Source organism: Stigmatopora argus, chromosome 1 (genome assembly GCF_051989625.1).
Source record: "Stigmatopora argus isolate UIUO_Sarg chromosome 1, RoL_Sarg_1.0, whole genome shotgun sequence".
NCBI classification, from domain to species: Eukaryota; Metazoa; Chordata; class Actinopteri; order Syngnathiformes; family Syngnathidae; genus Stigmatopora; species Stigmatopora argus.
The window spans coordinates 13,615,625-13,642,442 of record NC_135387.1 but is presented as its reverse complement, the minus strand read 5'-3'; the positions used below and the strand labels follow the sequence as shown (position 1 = coordinate 13,642,442).

The window sequence follows — 26,818 nt, the reverse complement described above, 5'->3', positions numbered from 1 at the left end:
TTTGGAATTCAGCATTCTTTAATGATCATCAAACTAAAATGTGAAATTCATCACCATGTAATGTGATACTATCCTTGCGATTGGCTGACCACCAAATAAGTGTGTTGCCCGACTGGTGCCCAGAGTTGGCTGGGATAGGCTGCAGCACCCACATGGCCCTTGTGAGGATGTGGTTCGGAAAATGAATGAACGTGATACTAAACTTTTTTTTGTATAGCAATATGCTTCTTGGTTCAAATCCAGGTCAGTCCACCTGTGTGGAGTTTGCATGTTCTCCCCAGGCCTGCGTGGGTTTTCTCTGGGTACTCCGGTTTCCTCCCACATTCCAAAAACATGCATGGTAGGCTGATTGGACACTAAATTGCCTCTAGGTATGAATGTGAGCGTGAATTTGTTTGTCTCCTTGTGCCCTGCAATTGCCTGGCCAACAATTATGGTTTAAGGGTTATAAACAGGGATACCTTTTTCACAAAAACTAGACACTAGACATACATTGTTGGTGCGATTTATTCTGGTTTTCAGGAGAATGAAAGGAACTTGGCATACAAATATAAACCTGGGCAGCAATGTGTTCACAATAAGAGCAATTTATACAGAAAGCAAACCACATAAATACAATTTCACAAAATTAAATTAGTTTGAATTCATTGGATCGATACATCCATGAATGACCTCCCAAAGTAATTACAATCTCCTCAAATATTTTCACTTTTTAACTGCAAGTTGCACACCATGATTTACAATTCTGCCCCTCCAGGAAGCAATAACGTTACTTTAAACCTGAAATGCTTCCAAAGCTCCTTATCTTGTGCAACTGTGACTATGTAGATTCTAAATATAATAAATACAGATCCTTCATTTCATGTGAAGTCTAGTCGACCAAAATTCACTAAAAGCTGTGTTGGGGGTGGAGTCAGTGTAGATTTACATTTAGGAATGCTACTCTAAATCTGCAAGTGCAACAATAGTAAGGACCCCTGCTTCATGTGTTTCAATCTACATAGGAGGACACAAATTATCATTCGTCGTGACAATTTTAGTGATGAACTGCAATTTTGTTTTTGCTGGAAAAGCAAGATCACAAGTGCATTGCTACCATAGCAGAGAAAAAAATATTGCATTATAACCAACATATTATGAAGTTTCAGATTGGAATAAAGTGTCATGGTGACATAAAGTCCACTTTATAACATTGTGAATTTCTCATTTAACATAATTTTGAACTTATGTGACATTTCAAATTGTAACATGATAAATTTGGCATTTTACTACCAGTCACCTACGATTTTGAACACTTTTTTCTCGCACTATGGCAGCAGTATACTTTTTTGTTCAATAGAGCAGATTCTCCTGTCCTACCAATTTAGACAATATCAGGAAATTAATGTGAGGATTCTCTCATATTGTTTAGCCATAGTGCATCAATGGTAGCAGTACAGTACAGTAGTTAAAAATTGCATCACGCTACTTACATGGTATTCATTTTACACAGTGTTAAAAGGCAGAAATGACAAAAATGATAAGCTCCAGTGACATGCTAAAATCAAACAAAAAGTAGTCTAAAAACAAAACAACCAAAAGGCACAAAAAGACAATTTGAAACCAAAGGTGGCCCCTTCAATCGACTGGAGGCAAAACATTTAGGTCCTTGCACTCAGATTTAGTTTTAATGGCCATTTCAAAATGATTCCAGGTGAAGAAATGCAATATTATGAATCTGCTCTTGTCGCTTTAATGTCATTTACTGTACAGCTTCCTCAGGTGTTTAACTGCTTTAAGTTATTTATCTCTGTTGCAACTATTGAGCTCACTGAGCAAGCCAACATTTTTGGCATTCACTATTGGAAGTAGTAATACGTCATGGGCCATGTCAAACAATTATGAACTAAACTAAATTATTTTGAATTAAAATTATCATTACAAAATATTTCTAACTCGGTATAATTCCATTTTTAGTAGATTTTTCCCCTAGGTAACTATAGTTCAGCTTTTGCTTTGTCATTACTAAATTACAGATGTGTATCAGCTGCATCATTTGGAGACAGTCTGTCATTTTTGCCATTCATTATGATTTATTTGGTGTAGTTGCAAACATTTTTTGCTGATTAATGCTTATTTGGAATGGTATACTAAATAAACCAAACCAATAAACAATTTAGCAATATCTCACCAAAGGAAGTGACATACTCATTAAAGTCTTTGACAGGTAGAACCGATTCTTAGCTACTTCAGGGCAACAAGGTAGTACTACTGTATTTTCCACACTTCAAGACGCAACTTAAAAGACCTCAATTTCCTCAAAAGCTGGCACTGCGCCTTATAATATCAATATTGGTTAATCATTGTATGCTCAATCTAGTTGATGCATGACACAACTCCTAACCACTACTACTATTAACTTCCTATGACTTGGCGTCCATGTGTAGACATCACATTTTTGGTTGTCAAAGACTACAATGTTAAATTTTATGATGTGGACATCATTTTTCTCAGCAAATACATCATGTAAAAAGAGAATTCTTTGTTTTTACACTCATCAGGTCGCTATTAGCCTAAATATCAAAGAGAAAATAAAAATGCATGCCTTGCAACAGTCTGGGTTTTAGGAGATTAATACTACTGCAGCTCCATCTATTGAATGTATAACACAATCCCCTACTCCTACCACTACCAGTATTATTACTACTACTACTACTACAGCAGCATCTTATGATCTCTCATCTCATTTTCTGAAACCACTTTATCCTCATTAGGGTCGCGTGGGGGACTGGAGCCTATCCCAGCTGAATCTTAAAAACCAGTGCGCCTAATATATGAAACATTTTAAGATAGTCCATTCATTGCAGGTGCACCTTTTAGTGCAGAAAATGCGGTACTAGTTAGATTGACACTTCTGAGGCGGCTTCAGGTTCAACTAGGTCAATTGAGGTTTAGTCATACTACAGCTGCTTTAAATCAAAATTACTTTCATGATAGGTTATACTGTTCTAATTATCTTATATGGAAGGTGATTTGGTTACTGGTTTGGGCCGTCAGATTAAAAAAAGGGGGGTAAATGTGTTGATCGTTGTTTTACATATAGACATGAATGGCAAAAGTGACATCATTGTGTAAGTCTAAATGGCAATCACATGGGTGAACTGACAAGTGCTAACAGTAAGGACTGTAGTCACGGATATAGTTAAAATGTGTCAGTGTGAGTTTTTTTGTGATTGAATTAGATATTTGCAACTAATCCAGTCGAGCTGTTAAAAGTGCAAAGCGCACTGTTGTAGTGGGTATAAATACAATGACAATAATTGCAGAGCTTTGGACAAATTACTACTTGTTGGTAAGACTTCAAGCGCATGAGTAACAAGCTTTGCTTAGCAAGAGCTCATTTAAGATTCTTGCGCAAATCAGACAAAGATGTAGGATTTTCCTTGACGTATTAAAAAGCTTTCTTTTTTTTTTTAAACCTGAGGACAAGAAGTTATGGCTCACTATTCAAGGAATCAGATTTTGCTGACAACTAGTTAAAAGGTTAGTAGGTCACATTGCTGTGACCATGCACATTTTCAAGAGTGTGACTAACAATTGAACAATGAAGAAGAAAGACCCAGGGCAAAATAAGGCTGCAATTTTGTGTAAAACACATGAATCAGGTCAGGGGGTTGGGTGGGTCACAAGAATGAGCTAAAGGCAAGATTGTAAAGACATCAAAGTCTCACTAAGAGATTTTGGCTTGAATGGAGGGACAGTCAACGTGTGATAAGAGGGTAAATACTGACCACGGTAACTCACGAAACACGGCCGTCAGTAACAAGACCAAATGGGAGTTGGAACCACGACACAGTCAATGACTTTATGTAGTAATAATAATAAGCAGCACATAGCTCTCTTCATCCGTCTGCAGGCTGCATGCAAGCGAGCGGGATGAGAGCCGCGTTTAAAAAGCCATCTTTGTGGAAGAACATCTGGGATGAACACGATGTCTGGAGTCAGGAAGGGAGGAAGGGACCAGGGAGTCAACATGAAGACGGCGCTTCCTTGTGGAGAAGACAGGGTTTGGAGTAATGGAGTGGTTCAGCGCTAAAGAGACACATAAAAACATAATGAAACACATGGAGAAAAAAAATAAAAAAAAATAAAAATAACACATGGTTAGTAATTACCCCTTGTCAAAAAATACAGAGGTGTCTAATGAAACATTACGGCCTTACTAATCAGCTGTCAGGCTCTTTAACAAAAGAAATGGCTGAATGTTAAGACCAACCGTATGTATACATGTGCATCTATGTGTATGTGTGTGTGTGTATATACATATATATATATATATATATATATATATATATATATATATATATATATATATATATACTGTATGTATATATATTTGTATATGTATACATATACAAATATATATACATACACTATGTATATATATTTGTATATGTATACATATACAAATATATATACATACAGTATGTATATATATATTTGTATATGTATACATGTATATGTATATATGTATGTATATGTGTATATATATATATACACAGATGCACATGTATACATACATACATATATATTTCAGCAACACGCTTATTTATTACCTATTTATTTATGTCTAAAATGTCTTTTTCTGTTTCTGTATTCTCACCCTCTTGCTACTGTGACAGTGGAATTTCCCAAATACGGGATGAATAAACTTATCTAATCTATTGCACAAAGAAGATACTGCCTTCCAACTGAAAGAATTGTCCAGTTGTTAACAAAAAATGCATCTAATGCGAACATGTAACTTGACGCGTTAAGGTGTTTTCTGGGGTGACCAAACTCAGTAAATCTACTTATGCTAGTTTTTCTGTTAATTACAATTTTTTGCTAAAATATTGTTTGTCATTCGGATAACTGCCTTTTTTCCATCATCGCCTGCGAGCCGACCTTGACTGTGAGCTGTGCGCTCTGGCAGTATTGGTCACCTCCGCTTTGCTACTCGATCGTTTACTGGCATTCGCGCGAAACTCCGTTGGACGCCGGGACTCTCTACAGATGCCGGCTATCCTGCTCCTGCCTGCTGGATCGCTAGCATTGACAGACGCGGCTGTCCGCGTCTCCGGATATTTTGCGTTTAATTGCGCCAAGAGCACGTCTGACTGAGACGGCACTGATGGACGTGCAGATTTCGACCTGGGAGCCACCGGTTGCTTTCTACGCACAGAATGATCGAGATCGTGCTTTTCTTGAGGCTCACTCCATGCTTCGGGCACGTTAGCGTAACCATGCATGGAATTAGTCGGTGTTAGATTTCCCGCAGGGAACAACGACGCTTTAGGCCTGGAGGAGGACGCGGGTACGACACGAGTTGTGATGAAAGTATCTTGGCGCGGGGGGACGGAAGCTCTCCGGCTTGCTTTACTCGTGTTCGTTTGGCGCACGGACTCGCCGCTGGCCGAGCTGATGGAGCTCTTGCGTGAGCTGGCGCGCCCGGCGCTCGACCCCGAATGAGAAACGTCGCTGACGCTCCGACTTCGAACGAATGTGGCGTCTCGGGGAAGAAGCCCCTTGGTCGTGCGTGCGCAAGGAGTGAGCGGGGTTCTTACGGGGCTCGTGTGGAGGCTTCGAGTGAGAGCTCGTAGGTGGTGCGTGGCCATAGCGGGAACGCTGCTTCCCAGGACGGGACTGGCTCGTGGGCTGCTCCTCGCGTTGGGGCGCGCCGGGCTGTTTCTGGGGCTCCGTCCCGCTCGTCCCGACTTGGTGGCCAGCTCCTTGGCTCTGGAACGGCGAGGGCTGCTGTTCAAGCTGTGAGGAGACAGCGGCGTCTCCAGGTCCTCCAAGCGCTGAGTGAGGGCCAGTTTCTGCTGGATGGCCATGCGCAACAGGGAGTTGAGCGTCTTCTTCTCGTCCTCGGCGGCTGCCAGCTGCCTCTGCATTTCATCCAGCTGGGTGACGTACTGGTCGCACCTGAGAGACGCACACGCGATGAAAGGGTGCAACGTGCACAAGCAGCAAAAAATACGAGGCCCCCCACTGCATGTGAGATTATCCAGTTATTGATTAGTAATTCATAAAACACCGGTAGCATGTTAATAGGTTAAGAAGGACAAACCGTTGATTATTTCAAAGATTTTAGAGACTAGTCAGTAATGGTGAAAACTCAGCTGTATTACTGATCAATTGCGCTAAACATTCACAAGGGGGCGCAAGGCATCTTTTTAGCTAGCAATTTGCTTGTCCTTGACCACTTTTTGTGCTTCAATCCCCTTTTAGGCACAATAAAACAGAGATAGACAGTGTCGTGCAAAGAGGGTCCAAGTATGATGCGTGAGATTTACACCCAACACACAGAATTTACTACAACACAACACCTTGAAACCTGTAACAATGCCAGTGGATACCCAGGATAACCAAATAATAGATTATTGGATTGTGTTATTAATTGATGTTATGTACGTTCCAAAACAGTTCATCTTCCGATTAAGGCCTCTTTCTCTGCCTTGCTAAGGTGACCTGGCGCAGACGGACAAATCTGCACACGGCAGAACATGTGGTTGGTCACAACGGCGTAATGAGCATCATAAGCTTATTACACCAAATCCTGAACAACAACCACAGGGCTAAGCAACCACTAAGCAAGAAAAACACAGTAAAACCTGATTATTCTTCAAGCCCAGCCCTTAATTCAATAAAAAAAAAAATACAAAAAATACACTTACCGACTTGCAAACATGACCCGGAGTGAAGAGAAGGTGGCAGCATCTTCTTTCAATGCTTTGAGTTCATTTCGTAGTTTCATCATGGTTTCTGAAACCATGCCCTTCTCAGTTTCATACTTGGTTTTTAGATTGGACAAAGCCAACTCAGCAGTCTGAAATCATCAAAATGCAAATCCTAAATCCCATGTTACAGAAGAACCAATAACATTTTAATAGGAGCCAACAAAGGAAATCGTCATGAAACTTTATCTTTCTATATACTAATTGCTGTTTGTACAGTGCCGCGCAATGGTCGGGCAGGTTTGAACTTGTACCAATTGTGCAGCGTCTGTGATTCCCTTCTCTTCAAAATACTGTACTGTGCACTTTAGTATTATGAACACCCCCACTTAAGGCTTGAGGAGATTCACATGAGACTATACTGTAAGAGTAACATTAAAAGCTACAGTCCAAATAAAATAAATAAATTGCGGATAACCTCAAAAGTAGGTATACAGTAGTAGTTTGTTTTTTCTGTGTATAAAAAAAAATCCAAATATTTTTGCGCTGCTTAGTTCTGTTTTTATTCTTTCAAAATAAATGTAATGATGTTTTTGTTCACATCGCAGTGTATAAGTGGCTAATACGTCTGTCTCACTATTCAATCTAGGTGTCGGCCTTGCTGTGTGGTTTTTCTCTGGGTACTCCAGCGTCCTCCCATATCCCCCCAAAACGTGCATTGATGCGGAAAATGAATGAAATACATATTTTTTTACCTAACTAGAGTTATACCTAATTTTAACAGTCAATACTCCCAAATACGCTTTGCAAACTAAATGAACACACAACAAAGACTATATTTTTGTAAGATTTTCAATTTGATGCCTTCCAAAAATTGAAATGAGGCAATAGAAGACTGCATGCTAAAAAATAAATAATAATCCTTATTTCGAAAATTAAACATGTGGACAGGTTAATTAAAAATGGTACAATATACGGATCGGGCATAATAAGAGACTCACCCAAAGACTCAAGTGTTTACAAAGAAAGATTCGGTGAAGTTCACAACTTTGTAAAAACTGCGTGAGGCAAAACATTTAGCTGATTTACCTGTTTGTTGGCCTTGAGGACAGTTCTGAGAGTAGCAATCTGTTCTCTCTTGGTGCTAAGGAGGGACTTAAGTTTTAGTACTTCCTCCAGCAGGCTTTCCGCATCCCTCTCCATCTCCATACTGCTACTTAGACCCGAGTAAGGCATAGCACCCCGCTGACGGCAGAGATCCACTGCCACCTGATCAAAAAGGGTAGTTTTGTAATATACATAGATGGGTTTAATTGTGAAAAAGTGCAGGTTACTTGTGTTTGAAAAATATATTCAGAACAGGAGTCTCCAAACTATCCAACAAAGGGCCACAGTGGGTGGAGGATTACATTCCAACCAAACAATGGCAACAGCTTTTCACCAATCTGGTGTCTCACAATGATTGCAGCCAGGTACTTCATGTTTTAGCAGAAACCTTATTGTTTAAATTTTCTGTGCTGGATGGGTTGGAACAAAAGCCGGAGCAAACTGCAGCTCTCTGACGACAGGTTTGGAGACCCCTGATTTGGAGGAACCTTCAATATCCAGTCAAATCCCCATCCACGGTTATCCTTGGTAATCCGTTCCATTCAAACCCACACAGAGGCACGTGTCAACACGGAATTGGATTTGCGCACACACGAGCTACTCAGCTCTATTTAACAGTCTGAGTTGAGCATTAGCAGTAGGCCACTGATGTGGGTGCAACCACTTTCACTCAAAATAAAAGCCCTGCTTTCCCGGAGAATGCGTTTCAAAATCGGAAGACAATGGCGGTGAAACATTGTATTCTATTGTAGTTACATACCTGTCAACCTTGGCCAATTGCTCCCCTTACCAATGATTGCAATTACCCTTGTTAAGCGATAAAAAAACGTGCAAATGCAACGCGGCACATATTTACTCACATAGGGCGGATTAAACGTCTAAAATTTTCACCAATAAGGATGGGGTGCCCAATCACTATACACTGAACTAAAAATTCTGTAAATGTTGTTGTATTACACTGACAGCATGGCTGTCTGGGTACATTGCTTGCTGACACTCTATATTTATATAGTGAAAAGGCGGACGTGCGGATATCATGCTTAAACCATGACAATATTAGCAGTCGACCATGACCTTTTTGTCTGCTACCAGTGACCGAGACGATCCGGATTAGAGACGGAATAGGTAAAACGAGATCGGTTTTACAAAAAACATACTTAAAAAAATCCTGTGCAAAAGTTGTTATACAGCATATACAATTTGAAATGATCCAAAAACGTATAAAATACGGGAAAAACGTATTAGTTGACAGGTCTGTAGTCACCGGGAGCAAATATACCGATATATAGCGACCCACCCCTGGTGTGCTTTGACAATGGCCGTCTTACCCGGAGGTGTTTGATCTGGCATCTGATAACCGCAACCAAGTTGCGGACATTGGATGGGTCCCTGAAATCCAGGTTGGGGGAACCGGGGCAACTGGGGGAGTCTACAGAGGATCCTGCGCTGTCCACCTCTCCCATGAACTGCAAAGCCGCAGCTTTGGAGCTGAACGTGTCATTGGCTCGTGGTTTCTTCTGGGAGTTTGGCGGGGTGGAGATGTGAAGCGGTCTTCTAGCGCCCGCCCTGCCGCACTCACGGTAATAGTCTAAGGTGACCCGTTTGGGGGTCAGGTTGTTGCACACACAGATGTGGTGATAGAGGTTGGACAATTCCTCCGAAAAGGCCAGCAGCTCTTCTTGAGCCACGCTGAGATGCCCTTCAGAATCGCTGGCCACTTTGCGCGTGGCTCCTATCTCAATTTCCAATTCACTGATCCGCTCCTGGTCTTGCCTGCTGGACTTGATGCATTGGCGGATCTTATCAGCCAGTTCCTGCGCCTCCGATCGCCATCGATCCTTCTCCTGTTTGTATCTTTGTTCGAGGGTGTTGTACCGAGTGCCCGCCTGAGACAATTCATCGCGCAGCTTCAGAAGCTCTTCGCTAGCTGCGCGCATACGTGCCTCCAGCACTTCTTTGCTCTTCGTGTCAACCTCGTAGTCAAAGACGGCGTTGGCGCCGTCTGCATTCTTGGCCTCATCCTCATCTGCCTCGTGGTTTTGCTGTTGGCTGTTCTTCACGGCCTCTAGCTGTTGCGTGAGATCTCCCACTTTGTCCTCGTGCTGACTCACCGCTTGCTTGGACATCACCAGCTGCATCTGCAATTCCTCCACCTTGCTGATGAGACTTGACTTTTCTCTTTCAGCCTGTGTACGCCAAACACAAAAAGTATGAATATCACATATTCAAACTGAAAATAGTGTTTTCAAGTGCGAGGCATGAATGTTTTAAAGACAAACAGACAAAGCTTGCACTCCGGCAATTCGTTCAAAGGGTGAGTTCTAAGCGGAAACCAGTAGTAATCAATTTTCACGAGACAAAATAGAAGGCTTACGTGTGACACACTTTACCACCTTTCCACTTGCATGCATTTTTAATGTGAAACTGTGCCTGACCCCATTCAGGCCCGCACTAAAAACATCTGCCGGTTTGGCGTTGTTCACCCAACCCCCAATTGAAGTGCTTCATTAAAGATAGATTTCCTTCGAGCTAAGGGAGGTAGTAACTCTCGACCTCTTCAATGGTTTTGAGCATAAATTAATCTTAAAGATAGATTTCCTTCGAGCTAAGGGAGGTAGTAACTCTCGACCTCTTCAATGGTTTTGAGCATAAATTAATCTTAGTGTACTGCATTATTTCTGGACATGACAGACAGTATGTGTGGCGCTAGTTCCTAATTGCAACAAGCTTTTTCTTGCTTTCTCTTTTTTGGCTGGTGTACAGCGGATGTGGTCTAATGCAGGAAATACATTATTCCTGTCACTTAGATATAAAGATGCACTGCCCCATTTAGATCACATTCTGCTTAATTGGGCTTCATTTCATAGCGGAAACCTTTCCTGATCCTTTTAGTGTGAAGCAAAATATTACACCAAGCAACAACAATATTTTAACTGCGTGATAGGCATTACTAGAGGAACGCATTACACCAATTAAAAGTTTAAAGGTATACCAATGTTTTAAAAAGCAAGGTATCAGATACTATAGAGATTTGCCAGTTACGAGATATTTTTGAAGCACTCAAAAGCCTGGAACAGGATCGACTGCTTGCAAACTCAACTTAACAAAGGGCACTGGTACTTTTGAAGTAGAAGTGTCGAGCTGTGGCACTTTCTGATTAGTACTGTTTAAATTCTACTGTAGCTCCCCACTGATGCAAAATTGTGGTTTAAGAATTTTAAACATATTGCTTAATTTTTAAAGTTGTATGGAAATTGTGTTTCACTGCACCAAATATTTTATATGTGCTTAAAAATAAAATACATTTTGATTTGGGAATAAAGTTTTTCAACAGATACATTTCTAATTTTGACATTGTGATATTGCAATATTTTTATTCCAGGTTAACATACTGTGAAAAAGCCCTTGCTTAAATACAAATAGTATTCTGCCTCTTACAATTACATTGTAAATATAAAGTGTATACAATTATGATATGCCTTTTATTGGATATCTTGAATGTACTGTATATTAGTGTAACAATTACAATTAGTATGTGTACTCCATGTATTTATCGTTTTAACGTTGTGGATCCAAAAATATACAACAAACTATAGAATGTGCTAAGGTGCTATTTATTTACTACATTATTTTAAATCATAATTACAATGAACCTTCATAACTGGTTTACATATAGTAGCCCATATTCTTTAAAAAAGATATCATGATAATTGATTAAAAAAAAGATCTGTCATCCTTAAGTATATGGTTAGAACTTATAAGGAGTTGTTTTGAAGGTGATCTATATACTTTAGCACTTCTCCATATTCTTGCATTGGGTGATCAGTTATTTTCCTAGTGAATAGTCATCTAACAAATGGTGTTGAGGATATCTTTTGGTGAAGAGAGCCTACTCTGTTTAACGATTAAAAGAGGCAATTTCATGTCTGCTTTAAATGTATAAGTGCACTGGCAAAACACAATCGTAGCATGTGACAAATTGAACATAACTCTTACAAGACACATTGCTTGGGCGCTTAGTTTGCCGAGGGCTTTTGTTTAAAATTATTATTTGGCGTGCAATTTGAAGAATGTGTTTGAACCACAGATACGTGGAGGCCGTAGAAGTAAGAATAATTGTGTTGTGGGAGCATCAAAGGAGTTATTTTGTTTTTCTTTAGACTGACATCCAATTACTATGATTTCTGTATTATTAGGCGGATCTAACTACAATCGGCACCCACTAAATTCTACAAGAAAAAAGCGTTATAGATAAGCTGCACGGGACAATAAACCCGCTGTTGTCCACATCGTACTATGGGATGTTTACACCAGAAGACATGCATCTCATTAGCCTGTAAAAATCCATCGATAAACTGGACTACACTATAAACCGGAGAGTTCAGAGTGAGGGAAAAAGTAGTGGCTTACTGTCCAAAAATTACAGTCATTACCATATGACACGTGGCGATTAAAACATTAAAATAGAAGTCTCTGAATTCGTACCTGTAGAAGTTGTTGCTTAAGTTTTTGGCTATCTGAAAAGTGGAGCTCACTCAAGAGGTCAGACACAAGCCCAGAAGCTGGAGCGCGCAGAAATATGTCACTGTTGCGTGGAGTGGTGTAACGTTGCACCACGCCATTGCTTTTGGAGCCCCCGTGAGCAGGAAGGGTGGGATCAGTGCGGCTTTTAATGCTGCCATCTTGGTCATTTTCCTGAACGTCTCCCTCTGCCGTCCGGCTCTCCTCTTGTCCGTCATCCAACTGGTCCAAGTGAAGTTCCAGGTTGCCCACGGAGTCGAAGGGGTTGAGGGTCAAAGCAGAAAGTTCCCGACGGAGACTGTTTTTCTGCTCTCTCTCCTCTTTCAACGACTCCAAGACCTCATCCAACTGATGCTCTGCAATCTCCCGCAGCCTCGCGGCCTCTTCCATCTGAGCTCGCAGCTCCTCCTGTTCCTCGTTCTTTTGGTTCAGTTCATGTTTTAGCGATTCAAACTCCACCTGAAATCAAATTGGGCTTTAGTATGCTACAAGAGTATTTAACATGAAGATAAATCATATCTTAACCTATAAACTTCAGCCAGCAGAAAATTTCTAATTTCTAATTTAAAATTTAAAATGTTAATTTCCTCAAAAAAAGATAATAATACAGTAATACATAAGAGTGCCCCGACATACGAGGAATTTGAGATACGAGTAAAATTCGAGCAAATATTTACCTTGAGATACGAGACAAATTTTGAGATACGAGCATTTGAGACAGCCAGTTGGCCAGGCTGATAGAGGCTGCTTTATGATTTCACCGCACTGTCTCTCTTGCCGCATCTCCCTCGCGCAAAGATCTCTACGAGCACTGGGCGGAGCGTTGCATTTTTTCAGTTTTTTTTTTACATTCGTCAGTGCAGAATTAAGGGAAACACAATGGATCCAAAGCAAGCCGGTGCAATGAAGTTTGATGCGAACATGTAACTTGACGCGTTAAGGTGCGTTTGATGACAATCGATATTAAGCACGAAATAGCTGAACATGTACACCTTTTGTTCCAGATTGGAAGTAACTCTCAGCCAACAACTGGTCTGTCCGGTGTCCTAAATGCACGACAAGTATTCCGCTACTAATGAAGTTGTGTCAACAAACAATGTATGGGTGAGGCAGAAACACGTGAAATCAGCTGCATAGTTTTGCTTTACAATTATGCAGGACCGCTCAAAGTCAGTGTAGAAAAGCAACGGTAATCAAGCAACAGTAGCATAGCACTGGGGTTCTTAACTACTAATGACTACTTGTGCTGACTTTCATTCTGCTTGTATTCAATAACTACTGAAATTTTCCAGTATATATATATACAGTGGTACCTCGTCATACGACCGTTCGTCATACGGAATGCTCGTCTTACGGGGGAAATTTCGATCGAATAATTCGCCCGTGATGCGGTCAATATTTCATGATGCGACCAAGCCAGGTCGCCATGGCATTTTTTTGTTTTTGCATCTCTTTCGTGTAAAAAATATGTCTACGAGCACTGGTGGGCGGACTTTGCATTTCCACACGCGTTTTCCCCCCACTTGGTCTACATTTACATACCAGGTAAACAATACGTATTACAATGGATCGGCAAAGTTTTGCTAAGAAAAGGCGACCGTTGACAATGGAAATGAAACGCGAAATAATTGAAAAACATGAGCGTGGGGTACGTGTTACCGAGCTCGCTCGGCAATACGAGAGGAATACGTCAACCATATCCTCCATCCTTAAGCAGAGGGACGCAATTAAGGAGAAGAGGCCGACCAAAGGACTATCTATCATTTCCCACCGGCGCAGTGACATTCACGACGAGATGGAGAACCTTCTTTTATTGTGGATAAAAGATAAACAATTAGCAGGAGATAGCCTGGCCGAGTCTACCATTTGTGAAAAAGCCAGCCGAATTTACATAGATTTGATATCAACGAAAGGAGAGCCTTCAACAACTTCACAAACATTTAAAGCGAGTCATGGCTGGTTCGAAACATTTAAAAAACGATCTGGAATACACTCTGTAATCCGACACGGAGAAGCGGCGAGTTGCAATTCGAAAGCTGCGGTGGAATTTATTAAGACATTTGCCTTGATTATCGCCCAGGAAAATTACACCCCCCAGCAAGTTTTCAACTGCGATGAAACTGGTCTTTTTTGGAAAAAATGCCCAGGCGGACAGGATTTAATCGACCTACAGGAGCGTGAACATTTGTTGCCGGAACTTAGTAGCGAGGAGGTGGTGGAATAGGCGGCTACAAAAGATGTCAAAAACATGCTCGCGAAGTGGCAAGAGGTTTCGGATTTTATTGAAAAGACTCACCCTGACAAACTGGCAAGTGGTCGCGCATCATCGTATTATGATGACATTTGTATTCGACATTATCGAAATATTTTGAAGGGTAGACAAAAACAAACAACGCTTGATGCGTTTGTTTTGAAGACTTCCGCGGAGCGGCCAGGTGGTGTCAACCCGTAGAACTAAGTAAGGTAAAAAAGATTACAACTAATTTAGAATTTAGTTTTGTTTGAAGTTACATTAAAGGTTGAGTGTCTGTTTTTTTAGTTATCCAAGTTAATTTAAATTTGTTTGTTCGTTTAAGAGTGCAATGTTGCCGTGGAGAAAGTCACCCCGAACTGTCCCCCCCCCCCCTCCACCTCCGTGTGTGTTGTTCTCTTCCCTCCGCGAAATGTGTCTAATTTTACTCCTATTAAACACATTATTACTATCAAACCACTCGTTATTTATTACTTTGTTAATAGATGGTGAATTATAAGAAATAAAACATGTTTTCCAATCCAATATCCTGTTTTTGGTGTTTTCTTCAGATAGTTGGAACGAATTAATTTGTTTCCCATTCATTTCAATGGGAAACTTTACCTCGAGTTACGAGAAACTTGTCATACGAGCTCAGTCCCGGAACGGATTAAGATCGTATGTCGAGGTACCACTGTATATATATATATATATATATATATATATATATATATATATATATATATATATATATATATATATATATATATATATATATATATATATATATATATCAAATAACTTTTTTTCTGTTACAAAATTTGGTGGGTGGAGTTTATAGTCAGGTATGCCAAATAGTATGAAAATTATATTTGATTAAATTACAATTCCAATTACAAATTACAAAAAACAAAAATTCTAATTGATAAATAATGAAAAAGCTAACAAAAAGATGGAAAAAAAAATACATTCAAAGTAATGGTTATCATTGATTATAATGCTTATTCATAGTAGTAGTAGTAATACTAATAGTGAGGTCTCTGAATACGTTGACTACTTATTATTTTGTTACACACTTAGATACCGAGCTAAATTCTTTGTAAATATATAATAGTAGGACTTGGCGATTATCTAAAAGTATAAAGAATTTCACCCAAAATATGATTCATATTCTGATTCACTTCACTTTGGATTCATTGAACAAAAGTTACACTAGTGACATGGTAAACCTGTTTTAAATATAACCTCAGTTTAAGATTCCGCACCCAATGATTAGTTTAAAACAGCTGGCAGACAAAACAGGAAAAAAAATGTTCCCCAATGTAATTTTCCGTCATAGGTTCAGCAATCAACCACTCAACAGCATAAGCCAAAAAAATCTGATATCTGATTCCTCTTATCCTGAAAAACACTCAAGTCCCGTCATTTCTCTCTCAAAGAACTACTGTTTCGAAAAATCACATTAAAATGGTTGTGTGGGAAAAAAAATTGAATAAGGGCAACAAAGTCATCTATATATTTTATCTGTTGGTATACAGACTAATGTTTTTGAAATGTATACCCAGGGGATACCTGACCTGATTTTCCTTGAGGACAGACACTTGTTTTTGAAGAGATGTGTTCTCTTCTTCCAGCTCACTATTGTCCTGCAACTGGCGCAGCTCACGCACTTTAAACTCCTTCATTTCATCCCTCAGGTGCCCTTTTTCGGCCTCCTGCGACTCGCAGTCCTGCGGAACACAAGCCACGCTCAAACGACTTCCAAAAAGTATATTTCTTATTTCTGTGACCACTACCTTCTTTAGCTGAGTTGAGACAACCCCAAGCCTGTCAATCTCAGCGTGGGCATTGCCTAAAGCAAGTCGAGCTTGCTTTAGTTCTCCCTGGACTTCTTCCAAGCGGGTTGCCATGGCAGCCTCCATGGATGCCGTCTCCTGCAGCAGGTTCTCCTCCCGGCATTCTCCGTCAGCGGCTGCACGCTTTTGGCTACTCACGGAATCGGCAAACGCCTTTGAACAAACAAAAGGAGAATCTTTGAGCAATGTGAGCAGAGCTAACGTTCAAGACAACCAGAAGAAGAATAGTTACGGAACACAAAATTATGACAGACATCTATGAAATTAAAACCTTATTTATTCCTCACAATAGCACAGATTGTCATTAAGGCTCAATATTATTCAATATTTTTGTTGTTTTAATTTGATTTGTAAAGATATCGTTTCCACTTCTTTTCTATATACAGTATGTACTACCGTAAATGTTCCTCTTCTGCCAATAAAATACTTAGCGTGTACTCTGCTCTTAATAAAAAAAGTTAGCCTGGAGTCTTAAACTCAGGCCTACATGTTGACTTTTTAAGAATGCGCAGATACCCTCAGGACAAAAAATCGATGATACATAATTGTCACCTACTAATGCACCTATTAAAAATATCAAATATCACATTGACAGCATAAGGCTTTTTGGCCATAAGTAGTAATCATAACACAAAACGTATCAGTTACTGAAGCTGAAACAATATCAGTACTTGATACGTGTGCTTAAATGAACATTGCGGTGTGGTTATGTAATGTTGGCGATTGACAACTAAATGTACGAGCCCTTGCAACCTTGTTAAAAGTTCTGCCAAGCCAACACACTTTACCCCCCTGGATTTTTTGGATAACCAGATTTAACTTTACCTTGGTACCTCTACTTATGAAAATTTCTACACCTGAAATATACAGTGCCTCAATGTGAGGATTTTTTTTCAGGATACACGAGAAATTAAGTTAAGCAAAATCTCAAAAATTCTTTCTTTTTTTATCACGAGCCCCAAAAAATTTATTCCCATGTGAGTGAACAGAAAAAGCAGGCTCTGTTACCAAAATGTTCATGAGTTGTGCCATCGCCCAGTTTGACGATGTATGTGTGTTTTGGGCATTTTAGTAAAATTAAGAAAAGTTGTCAAAGCCAATCGTTGCGGGATCGATATTTCACCAAATGTAACATCATTTCAAGTTCTTAAAGCCCACCACAAACTTCTCTTTGTTGAGCACTCGCCCTTTCCCATCAATGGAAAAAGTCTTATTCATTTTAATGGCTTAATAAATCATTTACTTCTCTTTTATTGCCTCTCACACATTCCATACACAATTGTCATAGTTTTATCATTTGAAAAGGCTTTAAGGAGTAAGTCTTGTGAACCTTAGAATGGATTAGGCCCTTTTACATGTGAAATGTGACTCAACGTGGGAAAAATTCAAGTTACGAAACCACTTCTGGGAGGAATTAATTTCATAAGTAGAGGCACCACTGTATTTGCATTTTTTTGGGGCGGCAGGGCACATTTTCTAACAAAGAGCTTAACGTTATGCTTATCTTTTCTCCATTCTTTAATAAATCAAATAATTCACAGGCAACACGATAAATTAAAAAAAGATAACCAGACCCATGTAATGCAAAAAAACATGCCACTTATCTTTAAAAACAACAACACAGTATATAAATGATATATCATTATCTTGTAAAATATTTTACAGTAATCCCTCGAATATTGCGGCTTCAACTATCGCAGATTTTTTTCTGGGGGAATTTTTTTTGTGTCATTAAATATTTTTGTAAGTTCATAAAAATGAGAAACTTGCAAGCAGAAGCCACTCCACTGTCTCAGCTTGCTACTAGAACTAAAAAAAAGGTTAAATAGGGGTGACCATACTTCGCAGTTTTTCATTTATCGCGGCCATGTTTGGTGTACATTAACCGCGATAATCGAGGGATTACTGTATATCATAGTCATGGTAGATAAATCATTATATCGCACAACTCTAGGTTATGTTAGAAGAATCTGTTTGAATTGGGCAGAACAATGAAACCACAGATTCTTGATGATATTGTGTTTCTTCGCAATGGAGCTCAGCGCAGCATTTCAGAAAATGACAATGCAGTATTTAATCAGGGCGTGCGTTTTCCATTACGAGGGAGAGAAATGCTGACAAGTTGAATGTTTGACAATTTAGACACCTCTTAATCAAACATAGAATTGTATATACAGATTACTACGTGTCACAGCAGGGAGTAGAGAATGTGTGTCCCAATATTAAAGAAAAGATATCTTTCTTGGAAAACCAAGACGTTGTGTGTGTTTCTACCTCTTTAAGCTGCTGCAGTTCAGATTTAAGGGTTTCATGCTCCTCTTCCAGTTGCTGATTTCTGATCTTGAGAGCTGAACTCTCCTCCAAGACCACCAGGCCGTAACGAGCGGCCTGCAGCTTTTCCTCGGTGGCCTCCTGAAGCTCGAGAGTAAGGCGCACCACCTCGGCCCTCAGGTCTCCGTTCTCCATCCCGGCCGCACCGTCCCCCATCAGAGCCGTGCCATCTGCGTCCGCATCTGCTTCCAGCATGCTTGCTTGACTTCAGTCTTCCTCTCTCCCTCTCTATGGCTTTATAGCTTTCATTACTCCATCTTGATTAAAAAAATAATAATAATTGAAAACCCCATCAACCATTTCAGGCCAATGAATACAAAAGCTATGGGTGCTATAGAAATCTGGAAAGGAAACATTCTTAGTTACACAAAGGCTGGTGTTCTATAACAATGGTCCCCAACCACCGGTCCGCGAGCTACCAAGTGCCGGTCTGTCAGAGTAAAAAATATTAACATTTTCAATCTCGCCCTCCTACTTGAAATGTGAAAAGCTGTTATAACAATAACAATAAATAATTGCTCTTCTGCTTGGCAGTTTTATTTTTTTGCCGTCGTAGGGGTCGTTTGTGCACCGACCCCACCCACACACAAAATTTTGTCTGAAGTTGTCGTCCTCCCCATTAGCCGTTCTGCGAGAAAATAGAAGGAGCTTTACCGGTCCGCGGTAGGAAAAGGTTGGGGACCAAAGTTCTATAATACTGTAAGACTTTGAATTTTATTTATTTAATAGGGCAGTGTTTCCCAACCACTGTGCCACGGCACACCATCATTGGTCAGGTGTGTTGCGGGAAATTGCAAGAAGTCATACAATGTAATATTCAGAGTATAACGAGATTAAAATTGAAATATTACAAGGATAAAGTCAACATATGATAACGTTAAATTATAGATTATACTATTACAAGATTCAAATTGTGAAAGTATTTTTGTTGCTTATAGAACCGGAAGTTTTGGGGTTTCTAGGGCATCAACCTTTGACGATGTAAAGTCTGAGTGAGCACAACATTTGTTTTGCGTAATATTAGATTTAAGTAAGAAAATTATGCTATTAAAAACATTACATTACTTATTTTTGCATCACTCGAACCGGAAGTTGTTCACGGTCCGCAGACATCAACTTTTTGGTGACATTAGGTCAGTGTGAAAATTTTCATTTTGGAATAATTTTGGAGGTTTATGCGATTCCTGCAGATAAAATTTTGATGAGAATGACTATTGTTAATATAGTCGACAGTTTTAAATTAAAAGATTTTCAGATGGTGGTGTCCCTTAAGATGTTTTCAATGCAAAAAGTGTGCTGCAGCTCAAAAAAGGTTGGGAAACAAGTAATAGGGGACAGCACATATTAATGAACATATTCGTGTTAATGAACATATATATGTAAATATGTAAGATTGTAGCCAAAGGCTAATTTCCATCTTTAGTCCCTTGTGCAGGTTGAAGGTTAAACAATGACACACACAATAACACAAGTAGCACAGTTTTAGACACCATTGTGATCGCAATTTTGTTCATCTAACAGCCAGGCTTTAAGATGATTGGCAAAGAGGTTCAGAGACGGGAGTTCACGTATGGCAATTGGTCACAAACATTTTAAAAGAATATAGAAAGACTCCACTGGTGATCATTACAGTAAGGAATGTCTTCATTTTCTTAGGACAAATGTGGAGGTCAAACTTATCAGGCTTTACAACATTTCCACGTTTTAAGCACGATAACTCATTTTCAACGTGAAATTGTCACATGCAAACACAAAGCATATCACGTTATAGCGTGATATAAAACACGTACTAAGATGACATTTAACTTTTCATGGTACGGCAGCAAAATTCTTAATGGGAGACCAGAAAAATCTACTTTAGTGTGCGGTTCCAAATTCCCAGCAGCACAAAAGAAGGCACCTTGCAAATGTGGTGCACAGCCAGTAACAAGACCATCAAACCAGCAAGATAAGAGGGTGACCACCAGTACCGATCAGAAGGTTATGTGTGGAGTTTGGGTGGGGCAGACGATGGGTCACCATTTGCTCACATCCTCTCCTTTTAGCAACCATTGAAAAACGCCAGCTGCCGGTCGATACCAAGTCGTGTATCCGGTAGCATCTGCTTCTCCTCGGCTACTAATATTCCTCTTATCAAATGGTATAGTAATTGTAGAAAAATACATTTTTTCATTTTTTTTAAAAACACGCTAAACCACGCTGTTTGTACAAAACATTCAACCGGGGATTTAGGAAGAAAAGACCCTACAATGAGCGCACGCTGCGCGGACAGCTAGCAAGTGGAAGTTAGCTATCGTCATTCTGTGACAGAATTTCTTCCCAACCGCGTTTAGTGGATGGAAAATGTAAAGTGGATGTGCGGGCGCCATTGCTTTCTGCTGTTTCCAAATGTAGATAACCCCGATCCGAGTCGTCTTGACGTCACTATCATCCCGCACCGACAAGCTAATTAGCCAAAGAGAAAACATCAGCCACCTGGAATGTTACCAACCTTCTTAATTTTCTTGCTTCTTGCCGAGATCTGGCCTGGTCTAGGCCGGTCGACGCGCGCCTTACTGAGCGCCGCTGCCGGGAGTTGCCAGAGAGAGCGTGTCGAACTCGGAGGCCCGGAGCAGCCTCCTCCTTGGGCGGACGATTTGTGGTGGAGTCTGCCGGCGAGGTCGAGCTCAACACTGCGCTCGACCCACTCAGTGGAACCGTCCCACTCGTTTGTCAAATGCGCGCCCAAACGTCAAAGCGCAACTACTCCCTCTATCGACCAGATAGGATAATACACCCGCTCGGCCGCATTCACTGAGGAAGGTTTAACACAGTGTTTTAGAGATGAGGCATTCATTTACTATACACATATGCTAGGTTGAAGAATTGTTTTTTTCACATACTATAGTAATCCATTTTTATTTTTATTTATGTTTTTGGTTTTAAAACACTTTTTTCCAAAAAGTTCAGAAGGAGAGAATTGAATTCATTTTTGTTGTACATATACATTTTTTTCTCACTACTTATGTATGTGTGCACTTTATGTTGAAGCTTTAAATCTCATTGTACTTATATAAGGACAATAAAGGGATTCAATGCAATTCAATTAAATTTTGTCTGGGGGACAAAGCTAGCTTCTAACTGGAAGAATGGCACTTTGCCACGTCTAAGATGGCGGCGAGATTGACGTAATCATTTCACCAGAGTACAAGCGAGATATTTTTTACGTTTATGGTGAAGGTAGCCTTAAAAATCTATTCAACAAGTTTAAAAAATATATTAAATGACTAATCTTATTTATGAAAGAATATATTATTTATGTATCCGATTAGCGTCAAAGAAATACACTTCCTTTTTTAGCTTCTTCGTCTTCCTGTTTACTTCCGAGCCTGAGCGATAGGGCTCCACTAGTTACAAAGACTGCTGCTTCCACTCTCCCTGAACAAGGTGGTTAAATATATATTTTTCAAGTATTTACACAATGAAGATAGCCACTTGGAACATAAATGGTATACGAACGTTCAAATGCGAAATCAAAAAGACACTCGATGCACTGGATGCGGATATTATATGTGTGCAGGAGACCAAAGTGACAAGTAAGTGGAGAGAAAACACGAGGGCTCATTTTACTGTACATTTCTTTTGCTTGATATTTATTCCCTATCACTCATAGGAGACCTGCTCGATGAGAGGATCGCCATCGTTGAGGGCTACACCTCTTATTTCAGTTTCAGCCGAGGGCGCAGTGGCTACTCAGGTTTTATTGCAAACACACTGTCATGTAGTTATTTTAAAATTTTAATTAGAAAAAAATGTAATCAATGAATAGCCTCTTCATTGTCTCTTAATACTTGCTGTGTGAAGGTGTCGCCACTTACTGCAAGAACACTGCCACGCCTTTTGCTGCTGAAGAGGGTCTCACTGGTGTGTTGACCAATCACAAGGGGGCAATTGGTTGCTATGGTAACCAGTCTGGGTTTACTGACGAGGAGCTGCATCTTTTGGATAACGAAGGGCGAGCAGTCGTCACGCAACACAAAGTGCAGTAAGAGCATCTCTGTTATTCTACAGTTTTTCAGGTGATTTTCAAGTCTAATTACTGTTGTTATTTGTCCTTGCAGGTGTTTGAACAAAACCCAAACTCTTACTGTAATAAATGTGTACTGCCCGCGAGCTGATCCAGAAAAGCCTGAGCGAAAAGACTTCAAACTGCAGTTCTACAAGCTACTTCAGGCACGTGCCGAGGATTTGCTGAAAAACGGGAGGTACAAGAAGGCATCTCACGCTCACTAGCTTCACCTGATACAAATTTCTAATTTCCATTCTTTTCTTTCCCAGCTCTGTGATTGTTTTAGGGGATGTAAATACCTCTCATCGGCCGATAGACCACTGTGACCCAAATGAAATTGTAAGTACATGATTTGATTGAAAGGGAGCTTTAACTAACCCAATGCCCATTAATGTTTGACATTGAAATTTTTCCATTACACCACAAAAAAGTGTTCATGCTGAAATTGGGGAAATGTTTAATGATGTTGTGATGTAATCTTTAAACTCTCCTGCTAAAATGTTTATTCACAACAAATTCTACATTTTTCATAAGGTATTATTTCCTGTGGCACATCTGAATTTTACTATAATTAGTTTCATTATTATTCACCATTTTTAAGAGGTAGTATTGGGTTGTCTGGAAGCTGTAAAAAGTCTACACACCCATTCAATTAGCAGTTTTATGTGCCATGCAAAGATAAGAAATAATTTTAACGCAACTGAAAAAATGATAATTGTACATTTTAGAAGTAATTTAAATGTTATTAAAATATTGATTTAAAACAAAAAGGGCCAATGTTAAAAATGGATGGATGCAGCTGCAGCGTAAAATTACACTTTTCCCAATGCAGACGCTCGGGCACCATCTAGTGGCCATACCTTCACATGCTTGTGCGTCTATATGTAGTTGACGTTTAAAAAAATGCCAGTAGGTGAAAGCTACAGAAAGTGGCGGTAATTGATTATGAATTGTCTTCCTATCATACCTCAGGATGACTTTGAGCAAAACCCTGGCAGGAAATGGCTGAACATTTTTTTAAAGGACAACAGAACACCAACGTCAGACGACATTCCAACCCGAGGCATGTTCGTCGACACATTTCGCCATTTCCACCCGAACCGCACCGGTGCTTTCACGTGCTGGTCCACCCTCACGGGAGCTCGCCGCACCAACTACGGGACGCGTATCGACTACATCTTTGCCGACTGTCAGCTGGCCACAGAGCAGTTTGTGGCGGCCGACATCATGCCGGAGTTGGAGGGCTCGGATCACTGTCCCGTGTGGGGGTCCCTCCGGTGCGCTCTGCTGCCCAGCTCCAAGCCACCCCCTCTCGCCACCTGCCACCTACCAGAGTTTGCCGGCAAGCAGCAGAAACTCTCACGCTTTCTGATTAAAGTGGACCAAAAGTCATGTCGCACTGAGGGGAAGGAAGCACTCCCTGGATCTCAGGAAGAAGGCGAGCGGAGGGAGAATATAAATGTGTCAGGTACCAAGCGAGTCATGAACAGAGAGTCTGTTCAGCAGACAGCCAAAAAAGCCAAGACACTTAAAACAACTTCAAAGCCACAGAGCAACCTTCTTGCCTTTTTTAAACCCGCCGCCTGCCAAAAAACCCTCAAAGCATCCCCTGTAAGGAATGAGCTCACGGAGATTTCAGCGGATGTCACGTCACAAATGAGTACCTCCCGAGACCAGCAGGACACAGGAAGCAAACATTTGAATACGGCCACATCCAACCCACATGGCGACAAGGGAGCATCGTTAGGCTTCTGGAAGTCCATCCTTCATGGGCCGCCTCCGCCGCCGGCCTGTAAAGTTCACGGAGAGCCCTGCGTATTGCGAACTGTCAAGAAAGAGGGGCCAAATGTAGGCCGGCAATTTTTTGTGTACTCCCGCCCTCAAGGTCATGCTGCCAACCCAGAGGCTCGCTGTAACTTCTTTGCATGGGTTGACAAAGGCAAATGACTACAATAGAAAAAATAGACTACACTTTCCATCCATTTCATTTTTTACTGTGACTTTTTTTTCCCCATTACTCTGAATAAAATTGTGTCTTGCAACTAAGGTTTCATTAATCTATATGTATGTATATATACATATATATATACACTACATATACATATATATACATATACTATATATACATATACTATATATACATATACTATATATACATATATATACTACATATACATATATACATATACTATATATACATATATACATATACTATATATACATATATATATACTATATATACATATATATATATATATATATATATATATATATATATACATATATATACATATATATACATACATATACACATACACACATACAGGGTGTCCCCCAAAAATGTATGCACACTAAAAATAATTGTAAACGTGGTGTTTAATGATAATTTTATTATTTCAAAAGTGTGAGAATATTTACAAGTATCATTTTTCTGTTTTTCACTGCTTGTTCTCTTTGATCCAGGCACTGCTGACAACGCCAAACAATAGAATCCCACACATTATTAAACAATTCTCTTGGTATTTGGGTGCACACAAAAAGTATATTTATTAGCTATTTACAATTATTTAAAATAAAGTAGTCAAAATGCACGAAAAGACAAAAAAATGATACTTGTAAATATTCTCACACTTTTGAAATGATAAAATTCTAATTAAACACCACGTTTACAATTATTTTTAATGTGCATACATTTTTTTGGGACACCCTGTATATATATGCCTTTGGAATTAGTCAAAAAAAGCATTTTTTTCCAATTCCGAACAGTGAACAAAATTATGATACAATTTATGTGTTCAAAGGGATAAAAACAAACAAGCATGAATTTTATACAAAAACATTACAACAGTGCAAATTTACAATTAAAAAAAGAAATTGCCGCAAATGTTTTTTCCCTTTACGAGTAAAGGCTACTCCCAAATTTCCACACCATAGTCTGTTTCTCCTGTCTACCATCCTAATTCTATTGTTGTAGCCTTGCATCCCACCCTATTTTTGTAGTGTTAAAAATTGTGGAATGCGTTTTTGTGAAATTCAGTAGACTGAGTCAATACTGGAATACTGAAATACTGGAACAGTGAAGCTGTGTTCTTGAAGATTGCCCACAATGTCTTTTGTGCTTCAGCATACCAAGCACGAGCCAACCCTCCACCAAGCAAACCAGTTTTGCCTCTTGTCAAATGGGTAATTAGCAATTAAAGGAAATAGAATAAAGCTTGTGGATTGAGTGCAAAATAATCCAAAAGCTGGTCTATGTCAATTTACCCGGCAAACGCTCACACTGGTTTAGAGTACCGTTAGTTACCATATGAAAAAATAGGTTCTGCGAGTGTTACTAACCCAGGTATGGGCAAACCGGTCCTGGAGGGCCGCTGTGGGTGCAGGTTTTTGTTCCAACCGATATAGCACAGACAGTTGAACCAATGAGATTTCTGCAGAAAACAAGAAGCACCTGACTGCAATCCACTGATTGCACTTGTAGGACACCAGATTGGTGAAAAGGTGACCTCTCAATAGGTTGGAATGAAAACCTGCACCCACTGTGGCCCTTTGTGGAATAGTTTGCCCACCCCTGTACTAACCCCTAGGTTCGATGGGACCCATGTTATGAACCATTCATCTGTAAGACAAACGATAACTATGTGTGGTCATGAAGCCAAAGACCACATGTGAGGTTTCAACAGCTGTCTATTATAGAAAAATCCTGATCATCTGACTCCCAGGGCTCTATTGAGTTAATGGCATGTGCTGGGACAGACAGCTGATGTTGCATCATCAGGCCCATTTGCCTATAGTCTCTTCTCTCATTGGATAGAATTTTGAATAGTCTATAGTAGGTACAAGAATGGGACTCGTTTTGAAAATGTAAGAGGGTAATTTATGGAGGTAAACCACTTAACTATGTGAATGCAAAATATACCTATAGGTGTTATTCTGGGACTTATTGTGGCGGCGCAAGTTCCGGTGAAGGATTAGTGGCATACTGAGATAAAGAAAAGGGGCGTTTCTTGGGCGTAAAGACTTAACT

General features: G+C 39.9%; 2 protein-coding genes across 2 annotated transcripts; one reads left to right on the top strand and one right to left on the bottom strand.

Annotated features, from left to right (window-relative positions):
• Positions 1-489: 489 nt before the first annotated feature.
• Positions 490-21,482, bottom strand: LOC144073118 (protein bicaudal D homolog 2). The gene is made up of 10 exons (XM_077598695.1): positions 21,235-21,482; positions 18,687-19,000; positions 16,353-16,565; positions 16,134-16,286; positions 12,291-12,785; positions 9,134-9,991; positions 7,788-7,967; positions 6,699-6,850; positions 5,586-5,946; positions 490-4,071 (listed from the first exon to the last, which is right to left on the bottom strand). Exons 2-10 carry the CDS (start codon positions 18,936-18,938, stop codon positions 4,066-4,068), a joined length of 2,670 nt encoding a protein of 889 aa, XP_077454821.1. The 5' UTR covers positions 18,939-19,000; positions 21,235-21,482; the 3' UTR covers positions 490-4,065.
• A 587-nt stretch (positions 21,483-22,069) lies between these two features.
• On the top strand, positions 22,070-24,808 carry apex2 (APEX nuclease (apurinic/apyrimidinic endonuclease) 2). The gene is made up of 6 exons (XM_077597516.1): positions 22,070-22,318; positions 22,396-22,479; positions 22,587-22,767; positions 22,844-22,987; positions 23,061-23,130; positions 23,764-24,808. Exons 1-6 carry the CDS (start codon positions 22,204-22,206, stop codon positions 24,736-24,738), a joined length of 1,569 nt encoding a protein of 522 aa, XP_077453642.1. The 5' UTR covers positions 22,070-22,203; the 3' UTR covers positions 24,739-24,808.
• The last annotated feature ends 2,010 nt before the right edge of the window (positions 24,809-26,818 follow it).

Excerpts from the sequence above, each read along its gene's own strand:
- LOC144073118 (XM_077598695.1), bottom strand. The coding sequence starts at position 18,938 with ATGCTGGAAGCAGATGCGGACGCAGATGGCACGGCTCTGATGGGGGAC. Across the intron at positions 12,786-16,133 it reads CTGTCCTCAAGGAAAATCAG|GTGGAGTTTGAATCGCTAAA; the intron begins GTCAGGTATCCC and ends ATTTGATTTCAG. Across the intron at positions 9,992-12,290 it reads TTAAGCAACAACTTCTACAG|GCTGAAAGAGAAAAGTCAAG; the intron begins GTACGAATTCAG and ends TGGCGTACACAG.
- apex2 (XM_077597516.1), top strand. The coding sequence starts at position 22,204 with ATGAAGATAGCCACTTGGAACATAAATGGTATACGAACGTTCAAATGC. Across the intron at positions 22,768-22,843 it reads GTCACGCAACACAAAGTGCA|GTGTTTGAACAAAACCCAAA; the intron begins GTAAGAGCATCT and ends TTGTCCTTGCAG. Across the intron at positions 22,988-23,060 it reads GATTTGCTGAAAAACGGGAG|CTCTGTGATTGTTTTAGGGG; the intron begins GTACAAGAAGGC and ends TTTCTTTCCCAG.